The following is a 21,507-nucleotide window of genomic DNA, read 5'->3' as shown; positions in this document are numbered from 1 at the left end:
ACATATATCTTATTGAAAAAGTATTGAAGAAACGTGGTAGTCAGTTGTTCGTAAAATGGCTAGGTTTCGACAAAACACACAATAGTTGGATAAGTAAAAATGATTTGTAAACAATAAAGATGGAAAATTCAAAAGTCTGAGTGATTTTTACGACCTTTCCCCAACTCCGCATGAAAAGCAGATTAAAGAAAAAGAATGACAGATTTTCACAAAAAATTTTTATTTTACATAAATTACAACATATTGTTACGCCCAGAAGGGACGAACAAGGATGATGATTATTTGAGAGACGGTCTATGAGTAGTGCTGCCACCAACCTACGTGAAGCGTAGGATTTCCCGAGATTTTAGATTCGCCTATGGTCCCGTACGGGCCCCGGGGAAAGTTGACGGGAACGCTCAAGGTGTCAATAAAACTCGGACAATTTATTACTTGTAATTTATTGAACAAATAGTGCCGATTTATTGAAAGTAAGAAAATGGTGAGAAACGTAGAACATGAACAGAAAATAGAACTTACAGTTATCGGTTTTGAGGGGACAATTCTCCCCTCCCTTTTCCACTCTTGCACACCGCAGCACCGCGCTACAATTGACGCGCGGTGGTCTCACACGCTTACACACACACTGAAGGGAAATAACGAAAAATTATGAAAAGTGAGAGAAGATTGATAGAGGGGTGCACACAAGAGTCTGCAAGACTCGGCAACAGAACGTCCGTGAGGCAAGAGGCAGTGCGTTGCTCACTACGCGTTATTAACGAAAGTTAGGCTGACGATCTCTGTGCGGTTTCACCTTTATTTCAGGTTTTACTTAACCGCCGCGAGTGGCTAACTTACGGAGTTATCCGTGGGGACGACCGAGTGTCTGAGAAGATCAAACGGAACTAAGGCCGAGAATATCAGCCACGGCGACGATTGCTCGAAAGCGATCGTCGTGGCGTGATATTCCCGCGCCGTCAGCACCCCGGTCGCACCCAAGGATATTCCTCCTCGAAACCCGGGTCAGGCGATGCTGAGCCAGCGGATTCCGAGGCCCACAACTCGCGACGGCACGAGGCGACGCACAGAGGTCGAGCCAAGGTCGCTCCGTTGCCAAGTCTCAAGAGCGTCGTCACGCCCCGCGGATGTGCCCTAACGCACGCGGGACGTGACATATATTTACAAATTTACAAGTTTTTGAGGAAAAGTCCTCTCGCACAAAATTTTTTTTATTTCATATCAATGTTGAGAACAAGTTCTCACTCTCACAATTTTTTTTTTTTCGCATTCAATGTACAAATATTCTCGCAATCTCTAACATTCACAAGCACACATTCGTATTTACAATGATCTATGCCTCCATAGCTTCTGGAAATTCGGGAATATTGTAATGGCCCCATGGTAACGTGTCTACCGTTCCAGGTATAACATATCGCTTGTCATCGTGTGGACTTAGAGCAATTTTTGTCTCCGTGATGGTATAGACATTGTGTAATATCGAGCGAATTGAAGATTGAGAACGCTTCATTTCGATCTGCTCATTGAGACATTTCACGTAATCTTCGAATGTTATGGTCCTCGCCACAACATTACTTTTTACTCCTTTTGCTTTTTTAACATCATTCTCACCCTCAACTCGCGTCGCATACATCTTCGATCTAAGTCCAACGAATTCGGTCATTATGGCCCCATTGTTCTCATCTTTCATGAGACCCGGGACCTTTTTGTTGACTAGCGGTATACCATAAACGTTGTCATGGGGATAGTCACTGGTGTCATATTTGTCGAGATTACATTTCATGTCCTCGTACACATCTTCAAATTCAATGTGGTAAATTAAACTATCAGTATCCGTATACATGACTTTACATTTATTTTGATACGACGGCATCATGAACTCGTGATGGAATTCATATAAACAAGTTTTTGAAATATCTAAAATAGACATGCCAACATATATCGGTTTATTGAATTTGACTTGTAGATTTCGCAACTCTACAGCGATTAAATTTTCCGCAAAGATACTTCGACTGTGAAAGTTAGGTTTAGCAATCATAGCCTCTGCTCCGTATCGACCTGCCCATTCCGTTAACAGTTTAACTTGGACGTGACTACGAACATCCTCCATGGTTTTTCCAAACACGGCATTATTCATTAATTTGAACAGATTTTTTTCAAAATCATTTTTCGCACGTGTACGAAACTGTGTATTCAAATCAATGTATGTTTTGAGCCAGGAAGATTGCTTAAACTTCAAGACTCTATGAATTTTAGTGATTGTCAAACCATGTTTCAAACACTGCTGCAATGCACGATAGTGGATGACATATCGTTTTTTCGCATTCACCGTGGCAAGAAGCTTCTCTTGCTTCGCGCCCGGAGGTTTGTCATGCGTTGGACAAAATGGCAAATCACTATGTGCATCGTGCAAGTGTTTCGGATATTCCAGATCAACCTCAAGAATATAGCCAATTTCAGATTCAAATGGATGAGACTCGATGTTGAAGTTGGCAAGGTCTTCAATCCATTCGAAATCTGCATACGGCAGTGGTTGACTCATTGCCCAACCATACAAATTGTTCACATCAAAATACATCAAGTATGACGATGGAATAGATGGGTCATACGAGTTCATGTACTTGTTATTGGCACGGGCATGTCTTTTGGAGCATTGACTAAGACCACCTCGGATACCTCTCTCCACAAACAATACCATGTCGATGTCTGTGAGGATGAGACTCGATGTTGAAGTTGGCAAGGTCTTCAATCCATTCGAAATCTGCATACGGCAGTGGTTGACTCATTGCCCAACCATACAAATTGTTCACATCAAAATACATCAAGTATGACGATGGAATAGATGGGTCATACGAGTTCATGTACTTGTTATTGGCACGGGCATGTCTTTTGGAGCATTGACTAAGACCACCTCGGATACCTCTCTCCACAAACAATACCATGTCGATGTCTGTGAGCAATTCAAACTTTACTTTTGTATATTTCATCATGGCATCCCAGGTATATCCGGGGAGAGTGTAGTAAAACGCAGGGTCAAGACCATAACTTTTCAGGCAAGTATCGCGAAAATTCTCAAAGATATCGGCTAATAGTAATACGTCAGTCTTCAAGTATAAATCGCTGTATTCGCCGAGCGTTCGCGTTGAAAATCGTTCCCACACATTTTTCGCATGTGCATACTCCTTCTCGGAAACTGTTGAATCAGTTAAAGAGCTGTAAAATGCTTCCCGCGGTGGAAGCTCCGTTTCATCCAACTTTTCGAAACTGTCAATATACTCGTACGGGAAGACACCTTTCCGTGTTAATAAATGAAAATGGTCTACATCTTGGAATTGCGACTTTAACGTCGCGAGTTTATCTACAGTTAAAAAGGATGCTAATTTGTCTAGGCTCGTATTGAGAAATCTGAGTGAGTCAATGAAACGCAATTTTATATTTTTCCGCGTGTCTTTGCCTGTTTGAACCGTTTTCGAGAAGGAGATGTACTTTTCTTTTGTTATTGGGAGCAAGTCGATTTTCCCCGCGAACGCAGTTGCTACTTCTTTAATTATAAAATGTGCATCATAACCGGATAAATTGTGGAAAACTATTGGCATGAAAAACGAATTCTGATAGTTTAAATTACAATTTGAATGAGCCGGACCTCTGAATTGCCCTGTCAGGTGGCAATGATCGCGAACACGCTCGTCACCCTCGACAAAAGGTTTCTCACAAATATGGCACTCTTTTTCTTCCCGAAATTTCCTCCACTCTTGCGGAGACAATTCTTTCATCGGAACGTTCGTAAGAAGAATCTTTTCTACGCGCAAAGCTAATTGTTTAAGTTCTTCTACGAACCATTCCACGCAGTCCTCACCTCGGCGTTCGTGGTATCCCGAAAGCGAATCATCGTAGGAGCACTTTACATAATATCCAACGCTGAAGACGCGATGATGTTGGCTCTTATTTTTCTCCCTTTCTTCAGCGCTGGTCTTCTCCAAGATGCATTCGAGGTCGGCATATACCACGAACGGGAGACGCTCCTTCCGATTGGCATTGGTAAACTCCAACCATTTGTCGTTCTCAGCTGGTAGTCGAACGGCACAATCGTTGATAACGCCACAATCCACCTCATGGAACTGCAGCTTATCAATGGTTGGGAAGTAATGAAGGCATCTATAACAATAAAAAATTTCAAATATTTACAGTATATTATCATAATCGTAAAGAAATGTATACAGTTGTATATTAAAAATACTTACCGATCACAGATGTATTTCTTGTGCCCATCAGAATTGAGCTGTGAGTTGACGAGCCGGGATAAATTCTTGATCCACGCGAAGTGTCCAATTCCACATCCCGACACGTCTTCGATGTAAAGCAAGTTGAAGTGTCGCTCTTTCTTCTCCTTGCTTACGCGGACTGGTAGAATGACTTCCTCCTTCTCGCTATAGACATTGATTGAGAGATTATTCATCTTCTCAAATTTCCCTATCTGGTCCAACGTCATAGGGAAGTTGATGCCTTGGAAGTTGAATATCGTTGAATAATGCGGGTAAGAGGATGTGCGATCGCTGTTTTTTTCTGCTGGATGAAGTGCAGCAGTCATAGCCCATCCAAAACACGCATTATCCGCCGATTTCACATTTACCACCGCTCTTTTCAACTGTATACGTTTCGCCAATGAAACGTGACATCCCGCCCGCAAAGCGTTGTACTTGTTGATGTTCACAGTTAAATTTGTTATTGATGTTAATGTCCAGCCACTGTCACTCTCCTGGAACTCCTCGAGCGATCTCAGAGTCGGCTCCACGACTCGCTTCCGATACCACTCACTCAAGTCCGATGTTGTGAAAAGTTCAACATTTCCCGTGTTGACACTTTTATTTGCCCGCTTATCGCCCACGGTAAACTCTCCGTTAAACGAAGTGTTCACTTTTATACTATTATATTTGCAAATATGAGCCTGCACTTGTTCTTCAACAAGCTCATACGCATCCAATAGAAACTTTCGTGGGTCGATATGATCACGATTAATCACAGCACCGGTTGACAAGCGATTTTCAAATGCGCTGTCAATTTCACGCCATGTTAATCCATGATCATTTAATCCTCCGCCCCAATGTATGAAGCGTTGGCGTGTTGCCTGCTTCAAACATTCGAGACGCAAGATTTGCGAAGTGACCGAGTGGTGATATCCCAGTCGCGGTCGTTTCGATCGAACTTGCTCCTCCAGCGATTCGATGAGGGTATCACACTGGTGTTCCCACACCAAAAATTGCTCCAACGTCCGCAGGAGAGTTGCTTGCATACGCAGCAATTGCTCGGTAGCGATGTCGACGGTGAGAGACATGATGCGCTGAACGAAATTTGACTCGAAATGTAACTGTTACGTCGTCTCAACAGAGTCTGAACCTTCCTCAAAATTGTTTCATTTTATATACGCGTTTTTTCGTTTCTGAGGTGGGGATGAGTAGGAGGGAGGAAAAATCTTGACTTTTCTGGAAACTCGAATGTGGTACCCAGGTTCTAATCGAGGAAGTGCGGTTGACTTCAAAAATCCCTTCTTGCGTCTTTGAGAAATGCCTCTGCAGGTTAAAAATGTGCAACACCGGACACATAAATCTGTCATTGAGCGAGTGCATCTCTGTAAAGATTTCTAGTCCAATGTGAACATTTTTTTTCTCGGAAAACATTCTTCTAAACATCTCTCAAGTCAAAAGTTGGAGGGAAGGGCAGGTGCATTTTTAAAGAAATCTCATCACCATCTCACGAATGTAAAAATATGTAATATGGGACACATAAATTTCTCATTAGGGGTCTCCGTCACGGATTCCAATAATTGAGAGCACTTTTCTTCTCAACTGACTTTTCTTAAAACTCCGCAGGAAACATAAATCAGTCATTCGAGGGGGGGGGGGGGGGCATCCACGAGTTCTTTTTATTCCTGAAAATATACTTTGTCTATGCAATGCCGCAAACAGGACCGCTGCATCCCCTCTCCCCCTCTTTGTTACCCTGAGAACCTCCACACACCATGCAGCCCCCGCAATGCACTTCCCCGTTGTCGCACTCCCCCTAAGAGCCCATCGGTTAAAACTGGTTTTGAAAACAGAAATCTTGTCGGAACTTGCACCACCTCAAGAATACAAAAAAATGTAACACAAAACACATAAATTTGTCATTAGTGTGACATGCAAACATCGTAGGTCACGGAGTCCGATAATTGAGATCATCTTTGGAAAGAGCACAAAATTTCGTCCAATACAATCTGATACCGGAAACATAAATCAGTCATTGGTGGGTGCGGTGAAAAAAAACCTTTGTCTCAAATTTTTTGTCTCTACAAAGTGCCGCCGCACCCCCGCTGTCCGAGAACCTTCCCCCTCCACATACCATGCAGCCCCGCAACGGTCCCCGCGCTCCCCCGTCCCCGCTCCCCCCTGAGATCCCTGAGTTAGAACTGGTATAGCCTTACTACTGTCGGAGTAGCGCAAGCTTCCATTGCGAGGGAAAGTGACAAAGAGACAGGGCGCTATTAAATAAAAATGTCAATAATACGGAGAGCTCAGTGCGTGACTTAGATATGCAAAAAGGCGAGACACCATCATGACCTTGGGTGAGAGAGGAAGATTTACTGTTACTCAAAAGCTTATCAATTTCCTCTATATTTAATCGTGAAAAAGAAAAAATGTGGGCAGGCTGAGGAACTGTGGCTAAGCTGGTCAAAAGAGTGTTAAGATCTAGGGGTAAGTCAGCGCCGACTATAGTAGCGTAGAATTCGTTGAGTTGTTCAGCAGTAAAGAAATGCAGCGGCGACGAGAGCTGAGAACGGACGAGGCCAAGATGGCGCAGATTTTTCCATAGTGAAGCAGCGTCAAGCGTAGGTGTTATATTATCGAGTAAATACCGTTCCCTGGCTTCACGAATAAGGGTGGTTGTTCTATTTCTCATGAGTCGATAGACAGTGTACGCTAGTGGATGTTGAGATCGCTTCGCATGTTTATAAAACGCATTACGTTTCTTGATGAGATCGGTAAGTGCCGGAGTGATCCAGGGAGTCACTAATTTATTTGTTGTAAACGTACGCAGCGGCGCATGTTTATCGAACTCAAAGGCTACGATAGATGAGGCAGTTTCAACACAATGATCGAGATTATGGGGATGCTCGATTTCAGCAGAGTAAATATGGGCTAGAGCGGTAACAAGACTAGTTTTAAAGTTATCGGCATTAAAATTTTTCAGGCACCTCCTCACGAGAGTTCGAGTAGAGATTGGGCTGATCGCAAGGTTTAAGGTGACCTCAAGGGCATCATGACCTGCAATAAATGGGGCTTCAGATTTGGTGAAATTAGCCAGCTTGTCCTTGCTATCAATAATGATTACATCGAGCCAGGAATCGCATTTGCCAGGATCGCATCGGAGAGTGGCCGCCGGGCGAAGCAGGGTCACATGGTTCCGGCAGCACAACGCGCGTGTGCGTGGCCGTTGGCGCGGGCGGGGACACTATTACAGCCCTCCATACTACGGGTATGAGCACCCATACCCCAGACTTAGCGACTCATACGATTACGTTTATCCGTATAACCCATATGGGTACCAAGAAAATGTATATAGCCCGTGGGTTCCGGAGTAAAAGAAATCATGAGATGCAAAAATTATGAAAAAAATCAAATGTGTATAAAAAAACAGAAATGTGGCAGTTGATTTGCGTCTTATTTATGAATCAACTTCCTTTCACTCTTCAGCCATCTACAAATTCATTCCTGCTTAGAACAAATGTGACCCAAACGCTACTTATTGGTAATGAGTAGTGAAAAAATAATGAAAAATTTTTTGTGAGTCGATATAAAAGTATCGCGTATTGAAATCATTTTCGTTATTTGATTTATTTGTAGCGAGTATCGAAATACTCTTCGTTACTTAATTCATTAGAAACGAGTATTGATATATTGTAACAAAACGCTCTTGCCGACCTGGCCTGAACGCCGCCACGCGTCGGTTCGAGCAACCTAAATAATAAGGAGCAGGTATGAAGGAAAACGCGGAAACCAAGAATTCTTGTTGAAAATTAAAATAATCAAATTTATTCAAATAACTGATTGAATTTTGACAAAATAAAAAGCTTCGCGATTGCTTTTGATGATTAAAACAGTTTGTTGTTTTTTTTTTTATATTGTCTTGCGTTGTTTTACCGGATCTGGCGAGAAAAGACCCGAAAGACCCGAAAACGTTGCAAATTCTCTGTCTGAGATAATTTTTAATTTCTCAATTTTCGGAATTTAATTGTACAAAATTAACAAAGAAACAAAAAAAAATTTGTTTTTATTCTAATTAACGCTTTTGTCTTGTATTTTCGACACGCCTTAACCCTAAAAATTCGCTATAAATGCAAAGTTTAATTTTCCCGATGTCCTGTTACGTTAGCTCTAAGAATAAGTGAATCCAAGAATATTGCTCGCTTTTACAATTTTGAATTTCTTTTTACTCGATATAAAATCAATTTTCAACTATCGTTTCTTGGATTATTTTCTAAATGGGTCTAGATCTCCCTACCAGGACCACCTCGGACAATGTTTTTCAAACGTGAATTTAATTTTTGATAATAAGAAGAATATTTAATTCTCCTCAACAATAAGAAAGAAGTAAAACGTTAAAAGGTAGGATGCAAACCACGGGCTATGGGATAGAAACGTCACCGAATCCCTCCGAGAGTCCGTGCATTTACAGGGTAGAGGTAACCCTCCGTCCACGTGTTATGGGATCGAGACGTCACCGAGTCGATCCGAGAACTCCGTGCAACGGAAAGCCGGAAATTTTTTTAGCGATCAGTTTTTATGTTATTAATTTGACTTGTGATCATTTTTCTTCAATTCGTGTTATTTTTCTGAAAATTTTGATCGTAATTACGTGCTCGGGCGACTTAAAATAATAAAAATCAAAAAGAATTAATTTCCGAAAAAATATAGCGCGGCGAAGTTCAGAGCGGCGCCGGTAGCCCCGCTCAGGCTCATGCCTACCGGCCTAAGATGGCCGCCACCTGTCAACAGCGACGAGCGTGGTCGCCGCGATGTTTTGTCCGCGATCTAAAGATCGCGGAGTTTCGTTCGTTTCGACGGGCTCGGGCCGTCGCGCGTGTGTTTCGCTACAATATTTGTCGTTACTTGCTGAAAAAGTATCGCTATCGAAATAATTTTTCGTTACTCGCTACAAAAATATCGCGTATCGAAATATTTTTCGTTACTCGCTACAAAAGTATCGCGTATCGAAATATTTTTCGCTACTCGCTACAAAAGTATCGCGTATCGAAATATTTTTCGTTACTCGCTACTGAAATATCGAGTAGCGGTTACTAGTCGATAAATGGGTATCGAAGTAACGAAAAATATTTCGATACGCGATACTTTAGTAACGAGTAATGAGTATCGAGCGATACATTTTTTGGACATCTCTGAGCACATATATTATAATATAATATATGTGCTGAGTTTTAGATTTTTCTAACCAATATTAAACGTAGGAGAAACGATTGAGTGAGAGCATGACAAAATACATGTATTTTTGCCTTCAAAATTCAAACCTCTAGGGGCACAGTTTAAAATTTTCCGGGCGTCTTAAAAATTCTCACACCTCACTTTTTATACACCTTGATTGTGTTTTTAGGAGGGGACTTGAGAAATTCACATGTGACCAAAATAACGACCACCCGAATATATAGCCATGTTTCATAATCAAAAATAGGAAGTGTTAATACTTGGTGCGCATGTCAAAACACAGAATTTTCAAAGTTTGTTTTTTGAAACTTATGTCACATTCAAAGAAAAAAAAGTGACTGATACGCTGCATGTTGAAATAAGCAAAATTCAGTAATTTAGTATGTCTCCATGGTTATACGCAGACAAAATGATCACATCCTAAAATTATCAGGCGTAAACTTACAAACATGAATTTTTCAACCCATATTGCCAATCATAAACATGGTCTAGAAATACTCAATATACATGTCACTTCATCACTTTATTGAACTTTAGAGGCCTTCATTGCATTTCGAAGATATACATTTTGATATCATAGAAATTAAGCATCCAATGACTTATTGAAATAAATTTCCAAATCCATCATGCAACAACTCAAGTGAATATATTTATGCATTTACATGACCCGAAGATTTTTCTAATTCTCGAGTGTATAAACAAGCACTCATGAAGACTTTTTGTTATGAATTTTTAATTTTATCTTGTTCAAATTAATATGAGGAAATATAAATGCACATTTCTCACATATATTATCTAGAGCACGAATAGATATTGGTATGGATACACAATCCTGAGTTAGCATAAAAGCAGAACAAGAATCTTGAAGGGGTACGTGATTTCCTGGGAAAACCGTGATCCCAGTTTTTTGCTATGTTAAAATGATTTTGTTTTTTTTTTATCATAATCATTCTATTATCTCATTGCAGCAATACGAGGGAAGGAAATTTGAATTGGCAATGGAAATATAGTAAGAAATATAGTAATATCATTTGAAACTAAAGTTACGAACTTTTTATACTTGGCGTTTTCGTTTTACTTTTTTGAATGTTACGTTATACGTATTCCCTATGAATTTCACTTTTCATTCCTGTACATGACACGCACCGCAATATTTGTTTTTATCGTTCTAAACTTCGTGCACTTTTCCTGTAACGATAAGAAATAAGTCTTCAATAAGAAAAGTTTCCATATTATAGTATCGACAAGAGTGTTAGTTATGAATATTCGCTCACATTTCGTAACTTACGTAACGATAATTGATGTTTTCTAGTTTTATTAGCACTATAAATTTTCTAATTTGAAAAAAATTATGAGAACAACAAAGAATTATTTTTATACCTACTAATTAATTTTTATTTATTTCGAGATAGTGAAGTTAGCAGATGATTTTATTTTGCAGCGTCATGAACGCTTTCATGTAATATTAACTCTTCGTGATCGAATTGTGCACATGCATATACCCGTCATTAACAGAAATGAGAAGTACGTGAAAACAACTGGATTCAATGTCTTCGATGACACCGGAGGAAATGAAGTCGTGTCTCGTTCCTCAATCGTGTTTCCCTCCCACTCTGCGTCCACGTATACGCAGTTGCGTAAAACTCTTACCCCTGTCGGAAAACATGATCAAATATATTGGTTGCTGGGCGCATACTTTTTGAAACATATTTAGGGGATTTCATAAAACTATTTGATAAGGGCCCGATAAGGTAAAACGGTTGAGGCTTTTTTGGATTCGATTGACGTGAACTATCAATATATGACCATGCCAATGCCTTTTTGGACTACTCTGGTAGGGTAATTATGGACATTCTATATCGAAATTTAACATAGACTTAATGAGGTATAACTATGTGTATCTCGTTGGATTCGATTAGTTCGAATCCCTTCAATATAGAGTTGCTACTAAAGTATTTACTTACTTAGGAAAGCCGTTTCGAACTATCTTCAAACATTATTTCTATGATATTTAATCAAGCGCTCGCGCTTTTCTGCGCTGTTTTCAAGCGTTTCTTTTAGGTTTTAAGCACTTGCGCTCACGTCCCAAAGAAATTTAACGCATCCCATGCGTAGACAAAAAGATGAAGAATGTAGAAAGTGGTGCAGTTCAAAGTTTTGTGTTATTCGATTTTTTGTTCAACGAAGACAAAGACTACGACTTTGATGAAAACGATGGAGAAAATATTTACGAGAATAACATTAGAGCATGTTTAAGTTCTCTTGTGCAATGAATGAAAAAAAACGTATCCAACGAATGAAGAATTGCGTGAAAAAGGTTATACCAGCTTATAGTGATAAACAATTCAAATCACATTACAGGTATTTACTCAGGCTTTCAATTAAAAAAAAAAAAAAACAGACAGGAGATCCATATTTCTAGATTAACATTATTAATATACTTTTCTAAGATGAGCCGATCAACCTTTAACTATAGTGGAGAACGGGGCAAAACGGAATACCTAAGGAAATATTGAATTTTTCAGGAGTTTGAAAAGCTCCGTCTATTTTTTACTCCCAAAAACCAAGAAATGTACTGAAATTTTTTTTAATTAAAAAAAAATCTGCGGCAATTTCCTTAAAAAATGTTTTAAATTTTGTTTTACTATAATTTTCATTCAATGCACCTTGGGTGCGTTTTTATTTTATAAAATTTTCTATTCTTCATTCACCGAATCATGGATTCAGTGTTAAAGTTGTGCGGAGTGGGCACATGATTTATATGCATGCGTGATCACTGATTATGTTTTGCCAAAAGTACAAGATAATATAAGTTTAAAATTTTTGTTTCAAAATCAGTATATATCTTTTATATTTAAGAAACTGAGATGTTTGTTTCATTCGTATGAATTTGATGTTAATTGCATCGATAACTAACATCAACATCATCATCATCATCGACACTTGCGTACTGGGTGAGAGCCCACTTTTGACATGACGTGCAGTGGACCCAATCTTCGATCGATTTTGACTAGAGTTCTTCACTGAACATACAGGAAACGTCTAACAGAGAAAATTGAGTGACTCTCGCAGCTGTGTTCTTCTTGCCAACTAATACCTAATTCGACCGAATATATTGGCCAGAATTCGAACGTAACCCTCAACAGTTCTCGGAATAAAATTTTTTCTCGTGAGCTCTCGCGTGTACCAATATTACAATGATAATTCGGGATGTGACGACGTTTTTCTTCTGTTGAAATAAAAAATCAAGAAATAAAGAACCTTTAACAAAATTCAAAATAAATTAAAAAATGGGACTAACTGACAAAAAAACTGCTCTATTGACGATTTTGACTAATTTTCTCGAATGTACGGTGATGTAATTGAATAAAATCGGAATTTCATGAAAAAAAATTGGGCAAAGTGGACACAAATTTTTTCAAGTTCATTGCCCTATTTATTTTTAAATAAATTCAAATTCATTCAATTTCACCGTACATCCGAGACATCTAGTCAAAATCGTCCGTGGAGCATTTTTTTCTCGGGGGGGGGGGGGGGGGGGGAAGCTCGCTTTGCCTCATAATTGTTATGACAAAACATGAAAAATTACTGTGAAAAATGCGGTTTTATGTCATACGGGCTATAAAATAGTATACGATACTCGTGAATTAAGCTGCTCTATTATAGCACGGCGTTTAGCACCCTCGCTATACGCTCGGGCGCCAACTTCACGCCGTGGAATAATAGGCAGCTTAAGTCACACGTATCGTAATGTACTATTTGAACACAGCATTAGTTAACAGCACATGTGTATCCCGACACATATAACTTAATTGCTTATCCTTTGCCCCACCTTCCCCTATATCTGCGGTTACTAGCGTAGACCGTAATGAAAATTAAAAAAAAACATCATGTTTTGGAAAAAATATAATTTTTGTTCATTTTCGGACAAATATAAAAGTTGAAAAAAAAAGTCAAAAACATTTCCCGAATTTTTTGGGTATCCCGTTTTGCCCCGCTCTCCATATTAAATCTTATAAAAGGTTCATTGACGAGATCGTTCATGATATCGATCAATGATATCACCTGAAAGGCAATTTTATATTGCTATATAGAAAATGGCTACGCCAGATTCATATCGGTATATTGAAACGGCACTCCCTTTTATCCCGTCGAAATATCACATTTGAATCCCGCGCCACGCGAGCTCGTACACAGCCGCTCGACGCGACTCTCCGTGGCTCGGCGTAAAGGCTATTGCCTTATTAAGAAAAACTCGTTTCTCTCATAATTACTGTCATTTTATGTTTTAATGACACAATTAATTTCATTTTTTTACGAGGCAAGATTCAATTAAACAAAACAAGTTAAAAAGTCACGGTCAAAGACAATTGAGAGTGTCCAGAGAAGACTTGTCTAGAAAAAGTCCTATTGCGTGCTGGATCTAACGAAAATGACCAGTCACAAACAAGCGCTTGGTTCCAGGAGAAATAATGATTCGAATTGATCGTAATTTATTCATTTAATAATTGCAACAAGAAAAATTGATTTCTTTGATTTACAAAAAGTAAAATATGATTTTTAGATATTAAAAACACTTAATTTTAGTTAGAGATAATTAATTTCTCAAAAGCGAGGGAAATCAACCTCAAGCTTGTCCAACCACGTGGGACTAGAAATCGGCCGACCAATCAATGAATTTAGAGAGCAAAATTCTGGTTGGAGATTATTTTTCTAAGCGAATCAAAGTTCAAGTTATTTTTAGACTGAATTATCATTATTATTCCTTTGTTCAAACGAGTATAAAAGGCCGTGCGGAGCAGCAACGGCAGCTCATTTCTAAATCAGCTCTCGCTTCAAGTACAGAGGTAGTGACTCTGGAAAATAAGCTCCAACGAACCAACCAACCCATATTATTCCAAATTTCACGCCAAGAGGGAGGGAACTGAGCGATTCCGTTTAGGCCAAAGATTCAAGGGTGAAATTCCTTTTCGATCACGCCGAGAGGGAGGGGACTAAGCGATGCCGTTCAGGCCAAAGATTCGAGGGTGATAACCTTTCCATTCCTTATTGAGAGGGAGGGGACCCTGCGATTCCGTGAAGTCTGAAGATTCTTGGTATAGGCCCTTCACCTTTACTCCATTTTGATTCATTTTGTTGGAAGCAATAGATCATTTTTTTTCAAGAGCATAAGCCTCCACTATTCTCTTTGAAGCGAACTGTTTCAATTATCCAAATTATTTTAAACATTTGATTAAAATAAAAATTATTTTGATTGTCCAAAAATTTAATCAATCTCAGTGGATTTGTATCGAGCCAGTCCACAAATTTCATTTAAAATTGTATAGAAGCACGAAATTAATCGGATTGATTAAATTTGAGAATCGAGAAAAATAGGAATTAATTTCTGAGCTCACAGATCAGAATTTATAAGAATTAGCAAAAGAGAGCAGAAATAATTACAACTGGACAAAATTCTTGAAATAAGAGAGCGAAATTAGGAATTGGACAAGTTTCTTGAGACCACGCGTAAATTGGGCAAGTTTATTGTAACTAGGGAAATATTTTCATTTATACCGCGAAACACCAACTATTTGGATCATATTTTCTTTTGTACACTAAAAAACATTGTAAATTAACACGATCAATATATTTTCAAACACAATTTCTCACTCTCTCGTTCATTTCGTGCCTGCTCCTAAAATTTTAGTAGCTCGAACTTACGCGTAGCGGGTGACATCTAAAAGCGTACCATTACAATATTGGTTCACGTTTGAATCCTTGTTAAACCTCAATTTCCGAAATATATTTTTAGGAGTAAGTAAATTTTATATGTTTGGGATATCTGTATATTTTCCAGATCAATCTGTGGAAAATCTGACGTTAAAAGATCCATAGCACTGAGAGAGTCGTGAGAGGTTTAGTTAACCTTGCTCCATCTTTTATCACCTGACCAAAAGGTAACAGAGTCGAAGAAAATTTTAGAGGGAACCAGTGTCTTCCCAAACGTAATAGAAGCAATTAATGGCACGCATACTAATATACGGGCGCCACACAACAATCCAGAGTGTTACGTCAATGGAAAAGGACATCATTCGATACAATTACAGGTGATTTACACATTTTCGACAATTTATTCGGTAATTATGCAGTTTGATTACTTTTGCGAAAAATGCTGGTAAAATTTTTTTTTCCCTTGAAGCTGTTGATTGCATCATAGTAAGTAATATTCTATAGAGGGAGGCTGAAATTTCCCATAAACTGCATGAAGTATGGAGTTTTGAAGTTCTCACTAGGCTTTGAAGTCGCGCTAGGGTGTGTGTGTGTGTGTGTGTGTGTGTGTGTGTTTGTGTGTATTCACCCCCCCCCCCGCCCTAGCACGAACGTCAATATATCGAATATTTATGATAACTTCAAAACCCCATAACTCATGGAGTACTGCATAATTACCATTTATTCAAATAACTTCTGTGACGGTTTTATTTTTTACCGTGAATGGAAATTATAATCATAGAAGGACTAGTTCACGTCAGAAGTAGGTGGCACACTATGGCGACCCCTACTCCTTTCCCCCACTAGGCCGAGCGGCCGGCGTTGTGGGCGAGAGGTTTGCGGGTGTGCGGAGGGGGCGGGTGAGCGTGTCGCCATAGTGTGCCATCGTTTTTCCTGTATATATATATATATATACAAACAGTGTGTCAGTTTTTGATCGGATAAACAAAATTTCAACATTACGAAGTGCGTGCGGGATAAATAAAAATAATTTTCGTCATCTAACGACGTGCATATTACTATTTATTTTGCTAAAATTTGTGATATACTACACCGGTATCAAAGCGGCCGCGTAAATGTAGTCTGTGATGTGGGTGTGAAAAAGAATATAAAAAATGCGCGATGCATATATGTCAACGAAACTTTTCAAGATTTCATTATTTCGTTCGATTGGAAATAAGAGTTAACTGAAATGATCCTTCAATTAAACCAGAGTGCGAGAAATATTGTTCAGTGTAAATATATCGTCAGTTGAGTTGTTATATATCATGTGTAAATAAACTTATATATATATATACGAATTAATAAAAGAAAAACACACGGAACTGTTAGAATGATGTTAGAGACTTTAATTGAATAAATGTTTTCTAATTTATTTCTTGTGTCATCATTATTTTTAAACATTCCTATATTTTGCTTGATATTAAGTTTGGCTCTGCCCTCTCCGATCCTTGTTTTCACCCCATCGGTTTGCAGCGGATCGATACATATTATTAATTCGTTGCCTGAGATGTGTCCTCTGATTTTCTACTACTTCTTCATGCTGATTGAGGTAAGATGATTCGAGAGATTCCTAGCCATGATATTTAATTGCACATTTTGTAAATCATATTTTTAAAAAAATTTCTGGTCTTGGTATAAGTATAGTTATTCTTTTTCTACTTGGTCTGTCGAGTGATAAATTTGGAAACTTGTTCCAGAAAGCCTTTGGATACTTTTTTTCTGATGATATGAAAAGTCGTATCTTCGGAATGCAGTGGGTAAACACAAATTTTGACAATAGAACTTATGAAATGACATGTGTGTTGAGTATTCCCACTTTGCAAACTGCAAATGTGGAATTATTAGTGAAAAGATTCATTATGGTAAGTCTACAGTTGCTCAGTTTTGGATACGGTCAAATATAATGCCTGCCAACATCCATGGAAATATACAGAATTTCCGAATGCAATGTGCGCTATGTCATTTTAATGTGACATCATGAATTTTGACAACTTTTCATTATAATGCTGTAGATTCGGAACATTGAAATACAGCAAAGATCTACAAACTATACAATTTATATACTGTGCCATTCATTTGACTTTTTGACTCTAACTGTAACATATATATAAAATGAAAAATTCATTACAAAAGTCTTCAGTTGCTCATTTATGGATAGATTTGAAATTGCTGTCTTCAAAATTCATTGCGTAGATACATTGAATCGCAGCAGATCCCTGCGAACTCTGAAATCTCTGTGCATAATATGTGCGCTAAGTATCACCCCCTATCTTTGATTATGGTAATATGTAATGGATCTTGGTTCAGCAAGATTTAAAGTGTTTCTTTTCAAATAGTATTGAAGTTTGTATTACTGCTATGAAGCGAATACCTCCAACCTTTCATATTTCTGTGTCGCAGCATGTGTGCCAATCATTCAAATTATTTACTCCAACCGTAACATGTAATCTGGAAAATTCACCACAAAAGTCTTCAGATTTTCTAAATTCCTAAATTTTCCTTTTTCTAAATTCTATTCTGAATTTTTACATTTCTGAATTCATTTCTAAATTCTCCTGAAATTGTTTTTCTCTAAAACCAATGAAGTTACCTTAAACGTTATTGAATTCGGTTGCTCTGTTGAATTAAGTACGCTCAGTTTTTTTTGCTTCTTTAAGTTCTGACATAATAAATGTTTCCGGGTGCCTTTTTTCGGCCACTTGCAAACTTTGGAAATATATTTCATCGGGGGCACGTTTTGGATGACTCGAAAATGTCTAGATTCAGAATGCAAAAGCGACATTCAAAAATGGCCAATTCTGTTGGATTTGTTGTGTCTTGAATTTGATCAATCTTTCCCCTTTTCCTTTCTTTTTTCTAACTTTCTAACGTTATAAGCCGATAATCATATCTCAGCCCGCAACACGTATTTCGGCATGCTCTTAGTTTGCCAATAAGCATAACATATTAAAGTACAACGAAAAAAATTGCCAAAGTCCAAGGATAGACTTGTGACGAAATATTTCCAGTACAATTTTGACGAAAAATAGGTCTATTTTCGTGGAAACCGACGTTATAAGCCGAAAATCATATCTCGGACCGCTACCTGTTTTCCACCGTGCTCTTGGCTTCCAAATAAGCATAACACATTAAAGTACGAGGAAAGAAATCGCCAAAGTCCAAGGATAGACCTGTGACGAAATATTTCCAGTACAATTTTGACGAAAAATAGGTCTTTTTTCGTGAAAACCAACGTTATAAGCCGAAAATCATAAATAATTCATAGAAATTTAAACTAAAATCCTATAGTCATCTGACCATAAATAAGGAACTTTTGAGAAAAAAGACGTGATATCAAACAATAAACTTCCCTTAGGAAAAAAAAGGTTGGGACAAGTACATTGAAGGTTCCTCGTTTGCCGATAATTCCATCCATAAAAAAAACTTGGAAAAAAATTTTTTGTTTTATTTGTAAAAAAAATTATTTTACAAAAAAAATACAGAACAATTCGAAAAAAATTTTTCAAATCTTGAAAAAGCATTATCTTTAAAAATAACTAATCTATATGTATTTTTTAAAGTGTCAAAAGAATCAAATAACAAGTAAAAAATAAAAAACTGAAAAATCGTGCTTGAAATCATTTTGGAAACCGATGCCTCATTCTTATTATTTGATTCGAACAGCTCAATCAATTGAAAAAAATTCCATCTAATTTACGTGCAGCATTAAATTTTATGATATCAATTCTTCTCAGACTTTCAGGATCCTCTGGTATTATTCACAAAATTCGACGTCGATTGGATCGATACAAATTATGTTTAAATATGTGTTAAAAGTACTTGTCCGGCCCATCACTTTCCGTCCAAATTGTTTAACCAAATAAAAATCAGGCCTTGTCTAGAACTGATGAGTCACAAGTATTCATGTAGAGGGAATTGAGAGAATTATCTTCAAGTAATTGTTACTTAATTGCACTAATTTAATAAAAAACGGAAACAAATTGTTTCGCAATATCCAAGGGATATTATTGTGCAACGATAAATAAAAAAAATTGTACATAATATATATGTTCTAGCTTCCAAAATAACTCTCCAGTTTATATTCAATAACGGCAATTTTTACTTCGCACTTATTCTTCCAGCGAACGAATTCCATTCGGAATAAGAACTAACCTATACTACTATTAAGAACATTAAACTGATAATGAATCGCATTTCAATAAATGTTTAACCGGATTCTGCCATACAATTCCATTTTTTCATGATTGATTTTTATTTAAATAAATAGTGATGGGCCGGACAAGTACTTTTAACTCATATTTAAACATAATTTGTATCGATCCAATCGACGTCGAATATTGTGAATAATATCAGAAGCTTCTGAAAGTCTGAAAAGAATCGATTTTCTTATAAGTCTTTGCCACTGTTACGTCGCGGGTTTGTGTCCACCAGAAACGGATAGACTAACTAAGAATTGACCAAATGGCGAATTAACCCAAGCACTTGCACTTGGTACGTTAAAGATCTCTTCGCGATACATCCTGGATACCTCTAAAATAGTTGAAAATGATGTTCTCACTTAAAAAATATCAACTTAATCAAAAAATTTTTCCAACAAAAGTTGTTGGTTTTGCGCTGAAAAATTTTTTGGTGATGAAAAAAAGTTATGTTTCCATTCGAGAAAAACATGTCGGCCATTCTAACGCCGCCATTTTGAATTTTGAATCCACAAACCAATGTTTATCAAACGTCCCCCTTCAACCCCTAAAAGTTTTGTTCCACACAATATTTTCCGAGAAAAGTCAGGCGTAAGATTAAAATGGGACACCCTGTATATTTAAGTATTCTCAGTCATAAATAAACGATTGTTATGTGTTTAGATCCATTTCCGACAGATTTAATGTGGGCAGAAGTACTGTGCTCTATTGCATTGAACGCGTCACTGACACTCTGACTGCATTGGCACCCACAATTATCAAATGGCCAGCTGGTGAAGACGTTGAAGCGATATGGGCAGGGTTTCAAGCTACAAGTGGATTTCCTAAAGTAATTGGCGCTGTCGATGGTACACACATTAGGATACCTGCTCCGAGAATCAACCCTGAAGCATATGTTAATCGCAAAGATCATCATTCGATTCAACTTCAGGTAAATGCATTAATTTAATCATTAAGAATATAAACCATCTAAGCTTTGAATTTTTTAAATTGGAAACTCTTTGATACAATTTGATTTATTACAAAAAGTCTCTATAAGAGTTGATGCGAACGAGGGCGAAAATCCGTTGACAGAGCTGCTTTTCATTGGTGAAACAGTATCGAAGGGTTTTAATTTCGAAATTTGCAGCTATCTAGATTAAATAACATTAAATCACTTTTTTTCTAGGCTATTTGCGATCACAAAGGTTTATTCATCCATTGCTACGCTGGACATGTCGGTTCAGTGCACGACCAAAGAGTTTTCCGGCTTTCTGAAGTGCAGACCTATCTTGGCAATCCAGTCAAATTTCCAGAAGAGTATCATCTAGTTGGAGACCTCGCATACAAACTCCATCCAAATTTATTAACACCATATCGGGATAATGGACACTTGACTGAACGACAGCGCAACTACAATTTTTTTCAATCTTCAGCAAGGATTGCAATTGAAAGAGCCTTTGGACTTTTGAAAGGACGCTTTCGAAGCCTACTCACAGTTCTGGCAATCAACCAAGTAAAGAAAGTGCCAAAACATATTCTTGCGTGTTGTATTTTGCACAATATATGTTTAATGAGTGATGATCTCAATATAGAAGTGGAAGAAGAAGAGATAATGCACTGCGAACTTGCTGATAATGAAAGGATGCGCGTCGTTGTAGATGCAAGCACCCAAAAACGTGATGCGATAGCAAGACAATTGCGCATGAGAAATGTATAGGCGTTCCAGTCCTTTGACATCTTTCCATCATTTGCTTCTATGCTCACATTAGTGCATTGACAAATTTTTCATTTATAAATAAAAAATTATTTTTTTCTACTAGTTTTCAATCAAAAACATTTTTTCAAAAGAAAATGTATAAAGATTTATGTGTAAAACAAAAGTGATTACTAACTACCAAAAAAAGAGTAAGGTATAATTAAGTGAATTAAGGTAAACTAATAAATCGTACCTGAAAGTCTAAATATATAAAAAAAAGTTTAACTTGAAGGTTTTTTTGTAATGAGGATGAAATGATTCCACACAAAATGTCCAAAAAGAATCTGAACGAGACCGAAATGTATTCAATATATTTATTTATTCAATGCGAAATAAAATTACAAAATTT

The 21,507-nt window shown here is 37.7% G+C and overlaps 1 protein-coding gene across 1 annotated transcript; it reads left to right on the top strand.

Moving 5' to 3' along the window:
* The first annotated feature begins 15,475 nt into the window (after positions 1-15,475).
* LOC122407651 (putative nuclease HARBI1) lies at positions 15,476-21,130 on the top strand. The gene is made up of 3 exons (XM_043413993.1): positions 15,476-15,559; positions 20,084-20,351; positions 20,589-21,130. Exons 1-3 carry the CDS (start codon positions 15,528-15,530, stop codon positions 21,117-21,119), a joined length of 831 nt encoding a protein of 276 aa, XP_043269928.1. The 5' UTR covers positions 15,476-15,527; the 3' UTR covers positions 21,120-21,130.
* Positions 21,131-21,507: the final 377 nt, after the last annotated feature.

The sequence above is a fragment of the Venturia canescens genome, chromosome 3 (genome assembly GCF_019457755.1).
Source record: "Venturia canescens isolate UGA chromosome 3, ASM1945775v1, whole genome shotgun sequence".
Lineage (NCBI taxonomy): Eukaryota > Metazoa > Arthropoda > Insecta > Hymenoptera > Ichneumonidae > Venturia > Venturia canescens.
This window is presented reverse-complemented; position numbering and strand designations above follow the sequence as displayed.